The 19,963-nt window shown below is 43.5% G+C and overlaps 1 protein-coding gene across 11 annotated transcripts in view; it reads left to right on the top strand.

Moving 5' to 3' along the window:
• Positions 1-19,963, top strand: part of RASAL2 (RAS protein activator like 2) — a 273,501-nt gene that overhangs the window by 112,053 nt on the left and 141,485 nt on the right. For 10 of the 11 annotated variants that reach the window (XM_005304207.5, XM_005304210.5, XM_065554538.1 and 7 more), the window contains one exon: positions 16,605-16,732. In XM_005304207.5, the coding sequence (XP_005304264.2) occupies positions 16,605-16,732 (128 nt within the window). Of the gene's footprint in view, positions 1-13,426; positions 13,449-16,604; positions 16,733-19,963 lie in introns of those variants that run through there. The other variant, XM_042851220.2, reaches the window with a different exon arrangement.

Genomic DNA, 19,963 nt, shown 5'->3' with positions numbered 1-19,963 from the left:
TTACTTTTCTTTCCTCAGAAATCAGATTGAGTCTAGTGACTAACAGCCATGCTGTGAAACTGCATTTCATAATCCGCTGTTATCAGGGCTCTTTAAAGAGAGCCATCATCTGTAAATTTTAGTATGGTCCTGCTGTAAGTATTTATTTATTTCCCCAGCAGTCTATGCATCTTTGTGAGCCTCACATGTTCTCCTTCCAGAATTTGAGACAGCTTGAAAAAATGAATGTTAGTGAGGAAGTTTAGGTGATTCTTAAAATCCTGCTTGTGGACAGCATTATTGGTACGGAAAACATACGGTACATAAAACATTAAGGAGCAACAGCATGTTTGTGCTTAAAGGATGTAAGGTATTAAACGCATTAACTCTAAGCATCCAATAATTATCAATAGTAAAGCAGTATAGCAAAGGTTTAGTCCTGGTGTCCTTTACTTTTCTGGGATGTGGGGGATTGGAGGAAGGTGGGAAGAAAGAGGGGAGATGTATGAGGAATCCCCAGGTAGCATTATCAGGTGTGCTGTGTGGTTGAGTGACTTTTTGGCTATTAATTCTGGCTTTTCTCCTGGTGACCCCACAAACCTGGAGGAGGAAAATTCACATTAGAAAAAAATAATTCCAGTGAAAATGAACAAAATATCTTAAATGTTTGATTTAATTTAGTTTAGAATAAAGATTCTCATCACTTGTTCGCTTACCATGCACTCTTATTTTAGATCAGACAAATGAAAGATTAAATGAAACTTTCCCATGTTTCTAGAGTTGGAGGAAGAGTGTAAAACTTCCTGTACTGCTAGAAAATACTTAATTAGCTATGCCATTACCATAGTGTGCATTAACCATAATTAATCATGCTTACCATAACCATACTAAACTTACTTCACCTGTGAAATTTTGGTACCTACCTGCAGCATCTTCGCTGCCTTCAATTTCTAAATTCACCTCAGCCTCACAAGAAGGGACTTTTCAAATACATTGGTCCACAAGAATGTATTTTTGTATTGTCATGATGTTTCAGCCCTTAAGTTTCACTGGTGTAGGTTACTTCTTTCTACGTTTCCTTTATTTCTCAAGTCATAGTTTCCTTGGACAATATGCAGGCACAAAATCAGGCCAGTTACTCTACAGTATTCTGAGTAAAACTGAGCTTTGGTTTAAAAATATTTAGGTCATGTGGTGGTAGTAGTTAAAGCAAAACACTGAGTCAGGAGGCATCTGATCCTTCATCTGAGCTGAGACAGTGATTCACTGTCCAACCATGACCATATCAGTTGTCAACTCACTATCTTTAACCAAAGTGGATTTTTTTGTTTGTTTGTTTTGTAAAAGACAGTTCTCCTTCCCAGTTATTGCATCTGAGCCTAGTTTCCCTAGGTAAAGTAAGCTACCTCAAAAAATCCTTAAAGCTGAATTTGAGAAAAGGGTATTTAAAAACCTATTATCTCCATGCATTGGACTAAATATAGTGATTCAGATTAACAGCAATGGGAAGACTTTATTTGTTGTGCAAAACTGAGTAATACAGAACAGAATCCCCATCACATTCATTCTCGATTTCCCTCTGAAAAAAGGGGGGAACTGAAAAAAGCCTCTTCTGTATGGTCCGAATGTTTCTTTACTAAAATGTGTGCAGATTCTGCAGGGAGAGAGTAAGACTTGGAGGGCAGGGGAGATGATCTTTTTATTTGTTTGTTTGAAGTGGGTGAAATCCACTAATTGGTGGATAATAGCTGGTTCTAGACTCTGGTTAAAACATTTGTAAGATGCCAGAACTGGGAAGGTCTTCCAAAATAGCATGGGGAGCTGGTGGGAGGCTTCTTTATAATCTATTTAGAGTCTGCTGGAATAATACATTATTAAGGCAGTTTGCTGTTTTCTGTGGATCAGAGAAGTTCATATACTTTAATGACTTGGATAATACCCTATGAATGCAAGGAACAATGCCCCTTCCCCCTAAGTGAAAGACATTATGCTGTCTCAGTAAGATCGCACACATCTATGCAATGGTGGTTGTCTGTAGTCTCACTGTATCCTCTCAAAATTCGTATAGTCTCAGGCTTCAAGATGTATGTTTGTTGCAGAGTCCAGGAGGTGGAAAATACCTAAAATACTTGAGCTATTTTTCTGGGAAGCAATCAGGTTTTCATGTAGATTCATTACTCCCTACACTTCCAGCTTGAATACCATAGAAATCCACAGGCTTTCATCTTTAGAACACCAAATTTTTCTTATCTCAGACAGGTGACTTTTTTTCTATAGGGCAGGATTTTTTTTTTAAATAAATGGGAAACCTGAGGTCAAGTCCATGAAAGCTGTATGTGGAGGGTTGACACCTAAATGCTAGCTTTCCGTATTTCAGTTTTGTTGAAGCAAAACTGAGGATGAAAGTGTCTGAAAGGTTTAGGCCTTATAGCGGTTTAAACTGCACAGGGATAACATATAGCCTAATGTGTGCATTTGCCCAATTGGTATTTAACTTGTACTTGTATTGGTATACTTGTGACACCCAGCCCTTACCATTCAGCAGCTTTTTCTTGACAGTAGCCCAGCATTCCTCAATCTTTTCCTTGTCAATACCCCACATAACCCTCTGATATCTGTGAAACACACCTTCCCCCCACATCCCACTCAGGTTGAGGACCCCAGATCTTGCCTAATGCTTTCTAGGTCAGGACTGGCCTAAGGAAGGAAGATCTCCTCTCCAGATTAAATCCAATTGTGCTGTTTCATCAAGAGTTTTAGTACACTGAGAATCCCAAGGTAGCACTTGATTGATCATGCTTCACTAAAGGAACATGGTTCCATGATGTAGCTTTTATATGTTGCAGTATTAAATAGGGTTGCTAGGGTAAGAAGCTCCAACTCAAATCAAGTTTCAAATCAAGAGGTAGCTAGCAAGATTCTATTTGTGGATTAAATTATTCTATGGAAGTTCAAGATCAGGGAATAAAATGAAAACAAGGGGAATAATCTGTACTGATAAACTAATCATCTTTGTTTCCATTTAAAGGAAGTTCTCTAACATAATAAGCAAACAATTTGTGAAGAGGTCATTTGGAATTGCAGATATGAAGTGAGTTTTATGTTTGGCTAGCTGGTGATGGTTTGCTGGCAAGGGAATGGAATAAGGCAGTCTTTGAGAGGTGCTTTGGTAATAGCAGACAGGGCCGGCTCCAGGCACCAGCCCACCAAGCTTGTGCTTGGGGTGGCACCTGGAGGGGGGCGGCTTGGTGCTCCGGCTCCGGCCGCCAGGGAGAGCGGAGCCCCGGCTGGGCTCTCCGGCCTCCCCCCGGCGCTCTGGGCTCCGGCCGCCAGCGGAGCTGCGGCAGACTCGCCGCCCTCCCCCCGGCACTCTGGCCGGTCGGGGAGAGCGGCCTGCGGCCGGGCTCGGTGCCCTCCCCTGCCGCGCTGGGGGGGGGGGGAGGGGCGGCGGGAGGCTTTTTTGCCTGGGGCGGCAAAAAAGCCAGAGCTGGCCCTGATAGCAGACCTGCCAAATGTCATACGTCGGTCATGGCACACAAGCATTTGGTCCCTAGCCCAAATACAATCCTGCAACTGCACTGGAATCCTGTGCATCCAGAGGGGTTGCAGGAGCTGAGCAGGGTGTCCTCTAAGCTTATTTCTCCCAGCTGCTTGGGGCCACTGTAGAGCTGCAGTTTGAAAGAGACAGGATGCCTCTTTCCTTCTCCCTGCACCACTGCTGGCTAACTAGGGGAGAGAGCTAATTGTGGAGTAAAATGAGATAGTGGTCAGCATCTGCAGCTGTAGGATTTCTCTCTACTGGTAGTTCAAAGGTGGGAAAGAGGGGAGGAGATCAAACCACTTTTACCCCAGGGTGATATTTAGCTCTGGCCCTTAGACCTCCTAAGAAAAGTTCTCTGCCTCCACTTTCTCCAGGGAGAAGTGTCACTCAGGGAGCTACTCAGAACTTAGTGGCTATGTAGTAGGGCATATAATCTTTTCTTCAGTTCAATAAAATCTCTCTGCTTTTGAGAAATTGAGAGTGTATTGCAAACTAAGTGGGAATTTAACTTGCTGAGAGTGAGTGCATTTAATACTTGGGAGTGAAGGAGAGGTAAAAACTCAGTGGTCTGAGGCACAGAATGACAGCTGAAGAGGTGGGAAGGAGAATCCACTTAGCATTGTGGGCAGGGTCATACTGATGGCTTTGAGTGACTGCAAGTTATTTGAAGTTCTGGGTATCCTTGGAAACACAAACTATTATACCAATGGGAGCTTCTGTTTTGATGATGTCATGAGGTTTACAGAATCGTACAATGAGCCTCTTGTTTGCAGACCTGCACCAGAAGGTTGTGCTGGATTTGAAACATGCCTGCATGCTCTGTAGGATTCCAGTCTTAATTGTGTTACGTTTTTGGGGGTTCTACAGGTTGGGCTGTGAAGCAACCTTTGATTAGACCCTGGATTTTAAGGGCTCACAAAGATGTTAGTTTTTTTTCCCTCTCCTGATTCTCATTCTGTTTTTCATTACTGGTGCATGCCAACTTTACAAGACTTGAAACTCAATGGAAGACAGACAAGAGAAATGAGGATCAGTTACTCTTTTCTAGTTTAGCAATAGGCTGTGCAGTGTGTAAGAAGCTTATAGAGCTCAGCAGCATTCAAGCTAATTGACCAGCTTTAAACTGCCATTAAGAGCTTCCTCACCTTTGCTAAAGAGAGCTGAGCTGTGAACTGAGAAGCTTTCTCTGCAGTAATTGAAATCCTGCTGTCAGGCTGGTGATTGAGTTGTCTTAGACCAACTGCTTCTAACTGCTTAGGCCTGGCCTGTGGAGCTGACATGAGGGCCGCTGTCTAGCTTGGCAGAACAATATGATACACTCAGCATCTGCCAGTTAGGCTAATGTTAAGCCCTTAAGATGGGTGACCAACCTGTGGCTCCGGAGCCACATGCGGCTCTTCAGAGGTTAATATGCGGCTCCTTGTGTAGGCACCGACTCCGGGACTGGAGCTACAGGTGCCAACTTTCCAATGTGCCGGGAGGGGTGGTCACTGTTCAACCCCTGGCTCTGCCACAGGCCTGGCCTCCACTCCACCCCTTCCCACCCCCTCCCCTGAGCCTGCCATGCCCTCACTCCTCAACCACTCCCCCAATCTCCTGCATACCATGAAACAGCTGATTGGGAGGTCTAGGGAGGGAGGGGGAGGTGCTGATCGGCTGGGCTGCCAGTGGGTGAGGCGCGCAGGGGGGGGCAGGGGGAGGAGCTGATGGGGGGGCTGCTGATGTATTACTGTGGCTCTTTGGCAATGTACATTGGTAAATTCTGGCTCCTTCTCAGGCTCAGGTTGACCACCCCTGTCTTAAGACTTGGGTCTCCTTTTGTTAGAACAACTCCAGGGCTTTCCTTCAGAAGAAAATACCTCAGAGAGGCTACTCCTGTGTATTTTAGCAATGTAAACAATGTCTTGCAGCTTAATGCAGTTGGTTCTAAAGCAGTTGAGTACTGTTAGGCAAAAACTTGTGATACTAAACATTAGGGGCTGAGGCTGGTTAATACACTAGTTTACCCCATTGGAAGATCTAGAATATTAACGTGGCTTAGGTCGTAAGTAAGAGATTGGTGCTTTTGGCCTAATTTCTACTGGACAGTTGACAAGGTTGCAAAAACAACTGCCCAAGTGTCAGTCTCTTCTCAGGGGAGACTCATGACATAACCGGGAATAGCACAGATGTTACAAATCAGCATTGAGGTAAATTGGCAGAGCCATCTGGGAGCTCAGCTGAATAGGTGTACTTACCATGCTTGACTTTAACAGGACTGTTAATCATCTATCCTTTTCCTTGAAAGGGTTTTTCCAGTGCCTGTGAAACAGTTCTGCTTTTCCTATTCAAAGAAAAAACTTGGCAAGTAGCTTCAGCAACATCAGGAAGGAGCTGCCTGCTGCCTTTGCTGCTCTCATTGCTGAGACGGGGCAGGCATGTACTTAATTATTTACAGGTTTGTTTTTGTTTTCCATCTTTAATTGCGAAGGAGCTCCTGGTGGGACTGGAGCAACTTGATATGCATGAAAGTGACTGCTACATATTTCAACCCATCACCTCACTGGATCATCTTAAATTTTGTATGTAGAAAATATCTACCAGAAAACTTTAGGAATTTTCACAAACTTTGATCTTGTTTCCTAAAACTCCAGAGGGAGTTCCCTACTTTTCCTGTGTTGAGACCAGACTGCTTCTGTGTTGAGAGAGATGGAGAAGACAGCTGACTGCTCTTGGTGCAGACATAGCAGATTTCCTTGTAAGCATTCAGGCTTTCCAACTGTTGTAGAAAGACTGGTGCAGATTGAATCACATCAGGACATCTCATGGGAGATGTGGACAAACCCTCTTTAAATGGAAAATGAGGCAAACGCCTGTAAGTGATTGGTCACCAGGCACAAATGATGGAGCACATCATATCTGAATGTCCCCTTCGGCCTGGTCCTGAAGGACATTCACCAGCTCACTGCTGCGGCAAATCTAGATATAAATTTGTAATCATTGCTACCTACCCAAGCCATATGAAAGAAGACTTGTTGGTAGCCACTGTGACTCTCCTAAAATTGGCCATCACTAGTACAGATACAAAGATTCCTCATTTCTAACAGAGGACAGAAGAGCTTCAAACCACAGTTAAAGTAGGGTTACCATATGTCCGTTTTTTCCCGGACATGTCCGGCTTTTCGGCAATCAAACCCCCGTCCGGGGGGAATTGCCAAAAAGCCAAACATGTCCGGGAAAATGCCGGCCGGGCACTTCCCCTCCTGCGGCTGCCTTCCTCCTCCCCGGACTCTTCGGCTCTGTTTAAGAGCCGAGCTGCCCGAGCGCTATGGGCTTCAGGCAGCCCCCTTGCCTCTGAACCCCAGCCGCCGGCCGGGCACTTCCCCTCCCGGGCTCTGGCGGTGCAGGGTCCGGAGGCGTGGAGGCTGCCCAAAGCCGGTAGCGCTCGGGCAGCTCGGCTCTTAAACAGAGCCGAAGAGTCAGGGGAGGAGCAGAGCCTCCGGCCACGGCGGCTCTGCTCCTCCCCTGACTCTTCGGCTCTGTTTACGAGCCGAGCACTACGGGCTTCGGGCAGCCCCCATGCCTCCGGACCCTGCGCCGCCGGAGCCCGGGAGGGGAAGTGCCCGGCCGGGGCGCAGGGTCCGGAGGCATAGGGGCTGCCCGAAGCCCAAACGCTACCGGCTTCACGGTTTGCCAGGCAGCCTCCAGACCCTGTGCCCCCGGCTGGGCGCTTCCCCTCCCGGGCTCCAGCTGCACTGGGGAAGCGCCGGCCGGGGGCGCAGGGTCTGGGGGCTGCCCAGCAAACCGTGAAGCCGGTAGCGCTCGGGCAGCCCTTTTCGCGTGGCTGGGAGTGGGAGGGAGGAGGGGGCGGGGAAGGGGCGGGGCTGGGGGTGGGAAATGGGTGGGGCCAGGGGGGTCCTCTTTTTTTTATTTGTTAACTATGGTAACCCTAGTTAAAGATATGGAGATTAAGATCAAGTAGGAGATGCATTACCTAGCATCCAAAATGAGGGACCTGGAAAACTGAAGCAGATGCTGCAGCCTATGTATTGGTATCCCAGAATCCTCAGAAGAAATAAGTAAGGTAGCTTTTACAAACTACTTTCTGAATGTAGCTTTTCCACTACAAGCTCCTACCAAATACTGAGAGTGAGTGATCTTATTAGGCTGCTGGCTCTTAAACCTAGGTCAGGTGAAAAATACAAGCAATAACCTGCAAATTTCAAAAACGTTGTAAAGACAAATTCATGTAAGTATACAGGAAAATTAAAAGGAATGTTTGGTCATCAAATATTTGTCTGGATCTCAGTGTGGAATTGATGACTGAATGGAAATACTGAGTGTAAACAAGTATAGATCTTCCCTGAGCAGTTTATGGTGTTTCAGCTGGCCATATGGCCCCCATCCTCCACAGTGAGAAACATATTTTTTGGTGTGTGTGTGACACACAGGAACTAGAGACGGAAGCTCTGGTTCCTGACTGGTCATGTCTGTTATGTTTTGGGGTCCACCCACACCAGTAAGGGGTTCTGTCACTGCCTGCCTGGTATATTTTTGGGGCCCTTTGTACTGTGCAGCTGCGTTTCAGTTCCCTGACACAAGCAGCCTGCCCACCAGCACATGGTTTCACCCTGGCTCTCATCAGCCTAGTAACTCTCTGCAAGATGACACCAACAGCCCTTCCAGTTCTGGGTCTCCCCAGATGCATTCTCCTTGACTTCTTAATTACGAGACAGTCTGCCTGATCCCCTCTGGTTCATCACCCCGAAGGGTGAAACCAGCCATCCTCCGGTTATCAGTTCACTTTGGCATACACAGTGCACACAGTTTGCACACCAGAGACTTGCTTGGGATAAAAATAAACAAAAACTTTATTTAATAGAAAAATCTCAGATTCAAAGATGAAATAGTAAGAGGAAGCAAACATATGAATGTTGCACAGAAAATCAACATCTGCAACTGCACATTTTACACTTTTATGTTAGATAAATCCCCCTTTCTAGTAAATTACCTATTACCTTAAAACAGATTCCCAATGTACCCCTCAGCTCTAGGAGGGATCCAGCATTCCCAGACAGCCTTGAGATTGTCCCCCAGGTTCTGGGTGGTGATCAGTTCAAACCCCTTCCATTTTAAAAAGGGTTTGCAGTTTTCTTCAGCTACTAGAGATATTCAAAGTGGGGAAAACTCCCTCCTTTCTTAGTTTCCAAAGTCTGGGATTTTCTTTTCAGTTACAAGCATATTCCCATTTCCTTTGATGTTTCCTCATAGTTTTTTCCTGGGCTTGCACAATGGCAAGGTGCTTAAAGTCCGTTTCATCTGCCTTCACTGCCTTATTGCTCCACTGCGCAGTTGTGAGGTGATGGTGAAGTTGCACCACAATCACAATTTTCTGTATACACATACACACACATTCATAACCATAACCTGCACACGTATCTCAGAATGACTGTTAAGTTCAGTGCATTACAAGCTGTCATAGAAGATCTTTATTTATAGTAAAATAACATTATGCAATCAATTGTTTTAACTGCTTATTTTTGGGGGAGGATTAAACCTTCTGTTTGGGATGTCTGGACCCTGTCACAGTGACTCACATGGATTCCTCCTTGCCTGATACGGTCCTAAAGTGTGGGAGGTGGGGCGGAATCAGTATTTTAGACCATGCCTCGTTCCTTTTTGGTCATGGATCTGTCCCTGGTTATCTGAAGTCCAAGAAAATGCAAGTGATCAACTAATAGATTACCTTTGCAGGATTGCCCAATGCGAGAGGCGCTTAAGGAAGCCATAGAGGATTAGCTTTGGATTCCAGCCCCAATGGCACCGTGGCGCGGTCAAGCCATTAACTGTAGGTGCTGCCCGCTTCTTAACAGTTGTATTTTAATGCCATCAACATTTTGACAAATGGATTTTCCAGGTAGTCTTGGTTGCAAGCAGTTGGGGTAAGAAGGCCTGACCGATCACAAATGCTGATGGTCTGACAAAGTTGTCATCTTTCCAATCTCCCACCGTCAGTGTCACATTTCTATACAAGTATCTAGGCATCTATCAGCACCAGCAGCTGCCAGAGGAAAATGACTAGATTCAGTTCAAATGGAGTTGTGTGCATGTTCATGTTTGTTGGATGCAGGTACTAAATATAACGGAAGGAATTAGTGCTGGACACTCATCTTTGTAATAATATCCTATGTAAATGGAATGCCTTTCATCCCAAAGGATCCCCACATGCTTTACACGTTTAAAATAATACATAATCCACAGGGATCTTTTCACCTACCATTCAAATTCAGCTGCCTCTTGATTGAAACATGGCCACACCATTTCTCATCCAAAACTGCTGTGTGAATGTTATATCTGCAAGTGGAATCCTTGATAGGGCCAAATTGTGATGTAACCAAAACACCAGGGTTAGCAGCTCTACTTTGGTGCGGTGTATCAATCATGTCTTTAATTACCACATGGTCAGAGCTAGGTTTTACTTCTCCTTAGACTGCATCTGCAGCCCTATAGTACCCCCAGTGCCATTCTGGGACATTAAGTATCTGTACTGACTTGGAGAAGTTTGCCATCTATTGATTCCCCAAAACCACTTAATGGAGCACCCCAATTTTCCTTGGAATACTTCCTTCTACCTCAGCCTTGCTTATCTTGAGAAATGTGACACATCTTTTTTAATCAGGATTTGGGAATTTGAGAAACAATAAACGCAAGGTAGAGCCATGTGAACACATGATAGTATATTCTTCACTGTGCTTTTCCTAATGTCCTGTCAGAGCCCGTGCTCCTTAAGACTTCTCTCCTATACCCCAGAGCTTGTTCACTCATCTTTTAACTGTGCCACACCTGTCTGGACACCTGTGATTGCTTTCCTGGTTAAAGCTCTCAGATCTAGTTGTCTCTACATTTTTCAACCCTGTACTCCTCCAGTATAGTAGATCCCTGCAACTCTTCATCTAAAAGTTGTGTGGCTGCATGAGATGGTTAAATACAGTGTAACTACCTGTTTTCTAGGAATTGTTTGTGTGTCACATCAGTGGCTTCTTTTAAAGCAATGCTATCTTAGTAGGAGCTTAAGCTGCTTATGTGGGGCAAGGGAATGAAATGCAATGACATACAAACATGTTTTCCCCCCTCTTCCTTCATTTCTTTACTTTTATATCATTAGCTTAATCACTTTCCAAGTTTGGGTTCAGTCCTATAAATGTTCCTGTGCATCAGAGCCTAGTCTTTGTGGGACTTCACTGCACTAGCCAGGCTTGAAGTATCGGTTTCAGGTCAAAGGCAGGGTGAAGGTTCAGGTTGATGCTTATTTTAACTTAACTGCTTTGCCTGTACATATTTGTAAGTGTAGGGGGTGCTGACAGGCTCTCAGCTGACAGCATTTACCCAAAGCCCTCTGAGACTCTGTCACCATGGTAAGTATATCAAATATCATGAAAACACTGACACCATTTAAATGAACCTGTTGTCAAAAGGTGTGTTAGTGCTCCCACTAGTTATATATAAAAAAATAACCTCCCTGTGGGTTCACTTTGCCGTTAATTTAGTTATGAAGGAATTGCCAACCAGCTGTATCAGAAACATTAGGGGGTGAAAACCTGGCCCCATTGAAGTTAGTGAGAGTTTTGGCATTGACTTCAGTGAGGCCAGGATTTTAACCTAAGAGTGTATTGTAAGAATGAGCTTTTTTTTTTTTTTTTTTTTTTAAATGGGTATAATCAGGAATAATGTGACTTTCAAAGCAAATAAACTCCAGTGTCTGAAGTAATGTCCTGATTTTCCCTTTGGTAATCAGAGAGAGAGAGAGAGATGACCTTGGGTCAGAATATGTGCAGACTTTTGTCTATTTTGGGCTGACTTAATGCGCATTAAAAATGCACATGGTTTTAATGCAAAATTCCTCAATCTGAGAATTTTTTTTTGTTAGGGACAGTCAGCCCCTTTTAAATACTAAAAATATCTCCTCTTATTTGCATAACACTACATATTTTTGCTGGCATTGTTAAGGGAGAGGAGATGCTCTCTTGTTACTGCAACAAAAGGGCGCATTGTGACCAAATGACATTGAGGCATGTGTTAACTTCTGGAAATCATTCTCTAATTATATAATACTGAGGACTGGCTTTGGGAAATTTGCTAGACTTCTCCTGTTTTGAATGCTGTTTGAGTAATATTTTTAAAATGCTGCATGCTCGTAATGGAACGATGCAGAAATGCACCCACTTATACTACAGGTACCCATCCCAAAAAACTACGAAAGCACCCTTCAGCTCTTACAAAGTGTCACACCTCTTTCTGGAGGGACCAACTTGGACACTGGCTCTTTCTCTCCCTTCCTCTGCTCCCTATACTAAATCATACCCCTTTGTTTGCCCTGTCATGGTAAATCCATTGTTCACATTCATAGATGCCTTCTAGTTTGAGAATGATAATGTACGAGTTGCCATCCGGCTGAATAGAAGGAGGCTTTGTGGATATTTATAGACATGCTGAATGGAATTTCCAAAGCCATGGAAAAAAAGAACAATGCAGTTGTAGATCTTCTGGTAGGTCAGGTGATGTGACAGGCGTGCAGTGATGCTCTCCTCAGTTTAGCAGGGGAGTATGTACAGAAAAAGGAGTTCTGTTTTTTTAAGCTTGTTACTCAACTGATATTAGCATTTGAAGGGTCATAGGGTATGATCTTTGATCCTGTGAGTAGGCCAACTGATCTATTTTTTTGAATTTCCTGATTGTAAGAATGCAGAATGGAATGGATTGCATCAGACTATAGGAGGAAAATCTCTCATCAGTGCTTGCATTTTTAGGTGCCCGGCTTAACACGTTGATACTCTGCATAACGTCTGCAGGATTTAGAATAGGGGTTGGTTTTCCAGATGCGCCTTTCTAGTCCATATTTCATATTTACTTCAGGTCCAAAAGCTTAGCAAAGCTACACAACTGCATTCTTGAATAAATTACCTTCAGGAGAGACTTTGGCCTTCCAAATGTTGTTATGCTTTCTTATGTGAGCTGCCTCCTTCACAAAATGGCCCCACACTGAGAAATGAAGTAGCCCCGGCTTTGAACCTTTCCCCAGGAAAAGGTGTGCCACATTATCGTTAGTGAGAAATCCCAATTTTGTTATCTAATTTTCCACAATTCTTCAAACACCAGGTGACAATTTACTCCTATGGTTGCTAACTTGAGCGGTTGATTTTTATGTACTGAAATCCTTTTCGTCCCCATTATTCAGTACTACTTAACCTCTTGAAGTTCAAATGTAAGATAAAGGCGTAGATGAGGAATACAAGAAAACAGAGCCTCAGAGTTTATGAAACACTGTGCATCTTTGACACTGCTAGTGCACTGTCATAGGTTTGCATGGTCTTTGAAAACACTTAAGTCCCAAATAGTCTGTAGTCTAAACTAGTAAAATACCTCACAGACAAGCTTTTGCACAAGCTCTGGAGAGATCAGCCACCTTGGAAGACCCACTAAAAAATGAGTAAGGTGGATAGGGATATTGCTTGCCACAGAAACAGAGGCCATTCTGGGTACAGTACACAAATTAGTACCAAGAAATATCATTTTATCATGGTGCATTCTCTGTGTAATTTGCATTTAGTTTCCCATGGGTCTGCAAGACAGGCTTTCTGCTGGTTCCTAGAATGTGGACATCCAAATTGTGGCCTCCAAAGTTGCGCAAAAAAAAAAAAAAAAAAAAGTACCTGAAGACACTCTCCACTGTCTTACTGCAGGTACTGTTGTACAGTCAGAATGAAGAGATGACAGAACTGTGTGCTGACATTCATTGCTCTTCACTGATGTACATTCCCTGTTGGCTACTGGCAGTTCCTTATACCAAGATGGCATATTACATTGCCAGCAGTTGGTGCGGAAAGCTGTTCTGACGTAGCTAACCCACTTGACAGCATAACTGTGGCTGGCCCACTCTGCCTGATGCTCAGTTAAGTACTGTAGTTGTTAGTGCTGTGGGAGATGTTATTCTAGTCTATAAATCGTATGGGCTGAGTGTAGAAATACTGGATGCTATACTGGTGAAGCCTACATTTAGTGGAAATTATAATGCAAACGATTTTGCATTTTGCAACTTGCATTTAGCTTCTACACCAAAAAGAATAAGTCTGAGTAACATAGTTTTATTTTTTTTGTGATTGTCTAAGTTAAAAACGAATAAGGGGTTTCTGTGTGCACACTTGATATAACCACATCAAGTAAAATCCTGTTTCACAAACCTTAGTTTGTCAATGACAAAAAAAAAAAAAAAAAAAAAATTGGAAGTGTAATGCTCTATTTTTTTAGACTGAACTGTGTATGTGCTCCTCAATATTAGGATAGTGTATGGTGCTCAGACCATGTTTCACAATGATAGAGATTGTCTCATTTAACTGAGTCTCCTAAACAGGATTTTGAAGAATGCTGAAATACACAGAAATTAATTGTGCTTCAGAATTGCTCTAAACCAGTGGTTCCCAAACTTTAACAGCCCGCGAATCCCTTTCACTAAATTGTGAAATCTCATAAATCCCCTCCTAAAAATGAATATTTTCAGGGGTTTAAGTTTAAATTTCCTCAGTGTGATGGATGCCCCAATTGCCGGCACCGCTCTTCCTGGGGTTCGGGCTGCCGGTTCCCCTGCTGATGGGGGCAGGGCTCAGGCTGTCAGCCCCAACTCCCCGGCCCCGCTCTCCCTGGGGTTCGGGCTGCCAGCCCCGCGCGGAGCGCTGGGGTTCAGGCTGCCAGGCCCCCCCACTGACGAGGGGCAGGATTAGGGCTGCCGGCCCCAACTGCCCAGTCCCGCTCTCCCTGGGGCTCAGGCTGCCAGCCCCGTGCAGAGCGCTGGGGTTCGGGCTGCCAGGCCCCCCACTGACAGGGGCAGGATTCGGGCTGCCAGCCCCAACTGCCCAGCCCTGCTTTCCCTGGGGCTCGGGCTGCCAGCCCTGCATGGGGAGCGCTGGGGTTCGGGCTGCCAGGCCCCCCACTGACAGGGGCAGGATTCGGGCTGCCAGCCCCAACTGCCCAGCCCTGCTTTCCCTGGGGCTCGGGCTGCCAGCCCTGCATGGGGAGCGCTGGGGTTCGGGCTGCTGACCACCGGGACTCGGGCTGCCAGCCCCAACTACCTGGCCCCGCTCTCCCTGGGGCTTGGGGTGTCTGCCCTACAACCAGGTCCCACCTGCTGTCTCCAATACCCGGGGTTCTCTGTCCATTAGTGATTTTTTCTGGCGAACCCCCTGTAATGTTCTGCGAACCCCAGTTTGGGAACCACTGCTCTAAACTATAGTAAATCAAGCCTATGTTGCAAGAGTCAGGTAGCGTAGCACATAGACATGAATTTATTGGCAGATTCAATACTAATCATTTCATGAAATAGTCCCTAAAAAAATGTAGATGTTTTCTGAATGGTCAGAAAAATCCTACTGTAACAGTCTTTATCTGTGCCCTGAAAACTTGGCTCAGGTTAGGAGTCAGTGTTTTCAAGCTGGCAGATTCAGAAAATTTAGAGCTAGAAGATTATATTTACCTATCTGAAAAATTTATACAAATATTAACTCTTCTCACATGCATATAATGCTTTTACTAGTATATAGAAATTCAGAGTGTGTACAGCTTCTGATATGGACTGCATCTTTGAGGGCTAAACATTTAATTCTAACACTACAGTCTTGGCTTATACTCTACTTTTCTCCTAAGATTGATTGAATGCTGCAGTGTCTGAGGATTTGCTGGCCTCTAGCGGGGAAGATACAAAAGTCTAAAAACTATAACATATTTTAGCTCTGTACGAGTCAGTTTTAATTGTGGGTTGTTAGTGAAAGGAAAGGAGCGTTAAGAATCATTTGGATCTCAGCAGAGATAAAGCAGTGTAAAACTTGAATGTAAACTAGCAACAAAATTTAATGTTACAAAATAGCCAACATGTCTGACACTTGGAACTGTGTAAAGAGGTTCTTTGCATGTATGTTTCCTAAATTTTGATAAATTAGAGTACCCAGGGCTGTATATTCTTCCTCAGATAGATGTGCTCATTGAAACTTGAACAGCAGTCTTGACCTTTACTACCATTATTTCAACTGAGGGGTTCCCACAAATCTTTTAACAGCATACCTTAATCCTTACCTATATCCTTTATATTAATAATACCAAGCCAGCAATAGCTCTGTCCAGTCTCATCACTCCTGATGTGCAGCACCTCCTGCTGTTCCGGACTTGGCTGCTCCTGAGTGGAGACTGCCATGCATGGTGTGTGTTTCGTGACATAGATGCACACGTTTAAGTTTTAGACAAGACAATAGGTGTGATATCTTGCCCAATCTTGGAGAAAGCTTGTTGGTGATAAGATGCACAATGCATGGCTATTTAGTGCATATAATTTTAATGGGAAACAAAACAAGTTTTAAAAATAAATGTGCTCAGCCCACTAGACCACTTTGCCTCTCAACACTGGGAACCCGGCAGGCGTGAATTCTATTCCAAATTCTGCCACTGAGTCACTGTATGACTTTGGGCAAACTTTTATGTCTCTGTCTTTACAATCTTTATAATGGAGAGTGACTCCCCCCCCCCCCCACTTCATTTTGGAAGGGAAGCCTCTCAGTATTAGAGAAGGAACTGCTGGCAGGACATTCTCAGTGAAGAGCACTCTGCTTTGGAATCTACATCCACCATAGTCTGAAGTAGCCTGCATTTATTAACTTTTAAGACAAGGCTTAAGGCCTGTGTGTTTACTCAGGCTTTTAAGGAGGGAGAGGCGATAAGGGCTGATGTTTATGAGGGACAAGGGGATTGAGTATGGAAGCTGCTGCTTTTTACTTTTGTTCCAGTTTTTTTAGTTCTTAGCACAGTCACTTAGAGGTGCTTCAGGTGCTTTTGATTTGTTACAGATCTATTATAAATAAAAATAAACGTGTTAATATTTGTACTGTGATCTATACAAAGTTCCACACAGCTGACTTGTAGAAGAAGAATAGACTGTTTAATATACTGAAACATGCACTCTTTTTAAATACACTTTGCAGTTTTACGCTGTTTCTATCTACAGAGACTCAAAAGCACAAGAAGATGGCTAATTAAGCTCTCTAATGTTTCTGTTTTTCTTTCACAGATGTGAAAGGGCCACCTACCCACAGACTGTCCTGCGGCCAGTCTCCCTACACTGAAACTACAACATGGGAGAGAAAATATTGCATCCTGACGGACAGTCAGCTGGTGCTGCTCAACAGGGAGAAAGAGGTGAGACACATCCTTTGAATGTATTTGTCAAACAGTCAGAGAGTGTTTCTCTTCCTCTTGATTAAGGGAGTCATGACTGCAGTTGATTGTATAGATCAGGGAAGCTAAAATAGTATTAGTGGTGGTAGGAGATAGGGTATTGTCTCTATTAATGTACTGAGAAGAGAAGATGCTGTCTGCAAACTTCATATTATGTTGTCATTTTTGCTATAGTCAGCTGGGAGGAGAGGGAAGCTGAGATAGGGTTTGCCATTTTCTCTTGGTAAACTGGGCAAACGATAGGTGTCACTGGCAAAAGATGCTCAAAGCTGTTACAGCCTTCTTCGCTGTAGCTGTAAATTCATTATTTGTGTCGGTGGGATACATGGTATGGTGACGTGGTATAAAGGCTATCTCAGCATGATTCAGGGATAGCTACGTACTTCACTCGCCTTGTTCCAGCCACAGGCTGATAGAACCTTTACCCTACACCACACTATCATGTAGTCTGTATGTCAAACATTAGAGGAAAACCTATTACAAATGTGCTAGTTTTAAAGATTTTGTTCAGACTGTTTTTGTACCCTTCTGCCTGTAAAGCTAGTCTCCTCTACTTACCATGAAACCAACCAGACAGTTCTCAGAAGGAGCTGTAGGAACCTCTTAAAAAGTGGCCTAAAAATGGTTTTAAGGCCCAGGATTCCATAGCTCCGGCAGTGAGATAGGAATTTCCATGTTCCTCTGCTTTAAAGCTTGCATATCTGTCGCTGCACAGTCTCAAGATATCAGGCCTGAAAAACTATCACTGATGCAGCACTGGATATTGTCCATCTTGTGCTTTGATCAGTGTAAGTTGTTCTGGGATCTCAAATATTGGAAGTAATCTCTTGGGAGATGTAGCCAGTGAGGTGGTCAAAGATATATGAAAAACCGTAGATGCATGTGGAAAAATTCGTTTACCACAGGGTTCTGCAGTTTGTCACATGGATGTGAATGGTATGTGGATTTATAACAACACTTTAAGTCACTAAAGAAAATCATGGGCATGGAGGAACTAATACTATCCATGTACTAATCCCAGTTACACTCTGTATAAGAGAAACATACCTCATAAAATGTAAATTGGAATACACTAGGTTAAATCACAAATAACTATCTGAAGGCTGTTTTTGAACACTAATCACATAATAATTGGGTGTTTATTTCAGTTACAAAGATCAGTTAGGAAGGTTTTGCAAGGATATGAGTAAGATGAATCTCTTGGCTAGAAATAAAATCATGTGGGAGGGTTGTATTAGTTCATAGTATCACTAGTGTATTAAGTTAATGAGTGATATTTAAATGCTTTCCTGTTCTGCCGGTTGTATGTCAGAAATTGAAGATTCTATATGTGGGCATACAGAACAGGGGTATTAAATATACCAGTTACAAACAAGGGAATCCAGCAGGAAAGTTAACGTTCGCAGTGTGGTCTCAGAGGAGCCTGCCAGGAGTATTGCCTTGAGAAATTACTCATCGCTTCATCCAAATTGAGCCAAGTAGACACTGCCTGTGGTACAGTTATGACTCCATACACTGAGCATCTGACTTGTTTTAGAAGCTACAGTCTGCAGACTCAAATTTGCAATTCTGATTTGTTTTTTAAGTAATTGTAACTACTCTAAATGGAGAAAGAAGGGAAAGTCCTACTGGAGCCTTCAGTTGCACATAATAAAAATAGAAGGCCTCTAAATCTGTACACATGAGGGTGTGTTTCTCTGCACTTATAAAAGCACAAGTAGTTTTACAAGAAATTCTCTTGTGCAATCGTAAGGTGAAGAAACAAAGAGCTGATAAAACAGACTAATACAAAACAGCATAAGCACAAAGTGGTTTTATATCTTGAATGCTTTTTGCAATAGGTTAATCTCGGTTGTGGTTGCAGAGGACGGAAAGAAAAAATCCACTTGGTGAATTTTAATTGGCAGGTTATTCCTGCCAAAATAAAAGGTCTAGAGATCGGAGTGAACTAAGATGAAAAAGGAGAAGTTGGGAGACAAGCTTGGGTGGAGCATGTGGGATGTAGGAGGAGATTAGAGAAAACACTGTAAGTGGGACCAGAACTGTGTAGAGCCCTGAAAGTATAGGTGAGTAGCTTGAACTTGATACAAAAGGAAAGTGGAGGCTAGTGAAGGGAATGACGAAGTGGGAGAACATGTTCAGAGTAGCATGTGAGGAAGATGATCTGAGAGGTATCTTTTTGCCTAGGTCAGAGGGGGATGAGGCAATCAGTGGGAAGTTGGGCAGAGAGAGAGGTTATGGTAGCGAAGGTGAAAGGTGGTGAAAGTGTTCAGCATCTATTTTTTATTTTTTTTTATTTTGATCCACTAAAGTAAGAGACTTTGGGTTAAATTGGAAAGGCTCATACTAATACGGTGTTCACTGAATGTAACGTTTTATATCCAGACGGGGGGAAATCAGTGCATACAGAATACAATTAGGGAAGTAAAATAAACCCTAACTGTTTCACCTGTCGCACTGGACTAACTTGTGCTTCGTTTCAACACAGGGAGTGTTCTGAATGAAATGTGTAGACCTATTTCAGTATGCTTGGGGAAATGAATAGAAACATGTAATAAGACATTGGAAAAACTGCTTACAAGTATTTTTTTTCCAGAAACACTACACAAGTACATACATTGATTTGACCGAACAGAGACAATGCCAAGAATTCACTGTGTGCATATATTTCACGATGCAGTTGGGTCCAATGTATCTGCAGCTACTTAGACAAAAATGTTGGAGAGTAGGTTAACAATAAAAACTTAACACTTTGTGAACTTGTATGGAATTAAAATTGACAAGGAAGAAGAGGAGCCACCACTAAGGAAAAGAAGAGATCGAAACTCAGAAACAAGTGGAAAGAGAAATAAGCCTAAGGGGGAGGGGGACACGAGCCCACGGGCTCCTCCATGAAGTGAGGAATCACTAACCTGTGAGATGTGGACCCACTGTAAGATTTCAGAGGCGCTTTTATGGTGTGATCATGCCTTGCAGCATCTTCCAAGACCAGTAGAACAGGTCTAGGCTGCTTCACTTAAAAAGTTAGGGTTTTTTCCCACAATGGAAACATATACTAGATCTGTTTTCCACTCTGATGTTTGGGGAGAATGTGGATCTTTCCATCATCTCAGTAAAACTTTTATGTAAGGTAAGAGCTGTGAGAGCATGTTTTTAAAGATACCATAGTACAGGGCTATTCTCATAAAGGCC

The sequence above is a fragment of the Chrysemys picta genome, chromosome 8 (genome assembly GCF_011386835.1).
Source record: "Chrysemys picta bellii isolate R12L10 chromosome 8, ASM1138683v2, whole genome shotgun sequence".
Lineage (NCBI taxonomy): Eukaryota > Metazoa > Chordata > Testudines > Emydidae > Chrysemys > Chrysemys picta.
Note: the sequence above shows the minus strand (reverse complement) of the source record. Positions and strands in the feature narration are given on the sequence as shown.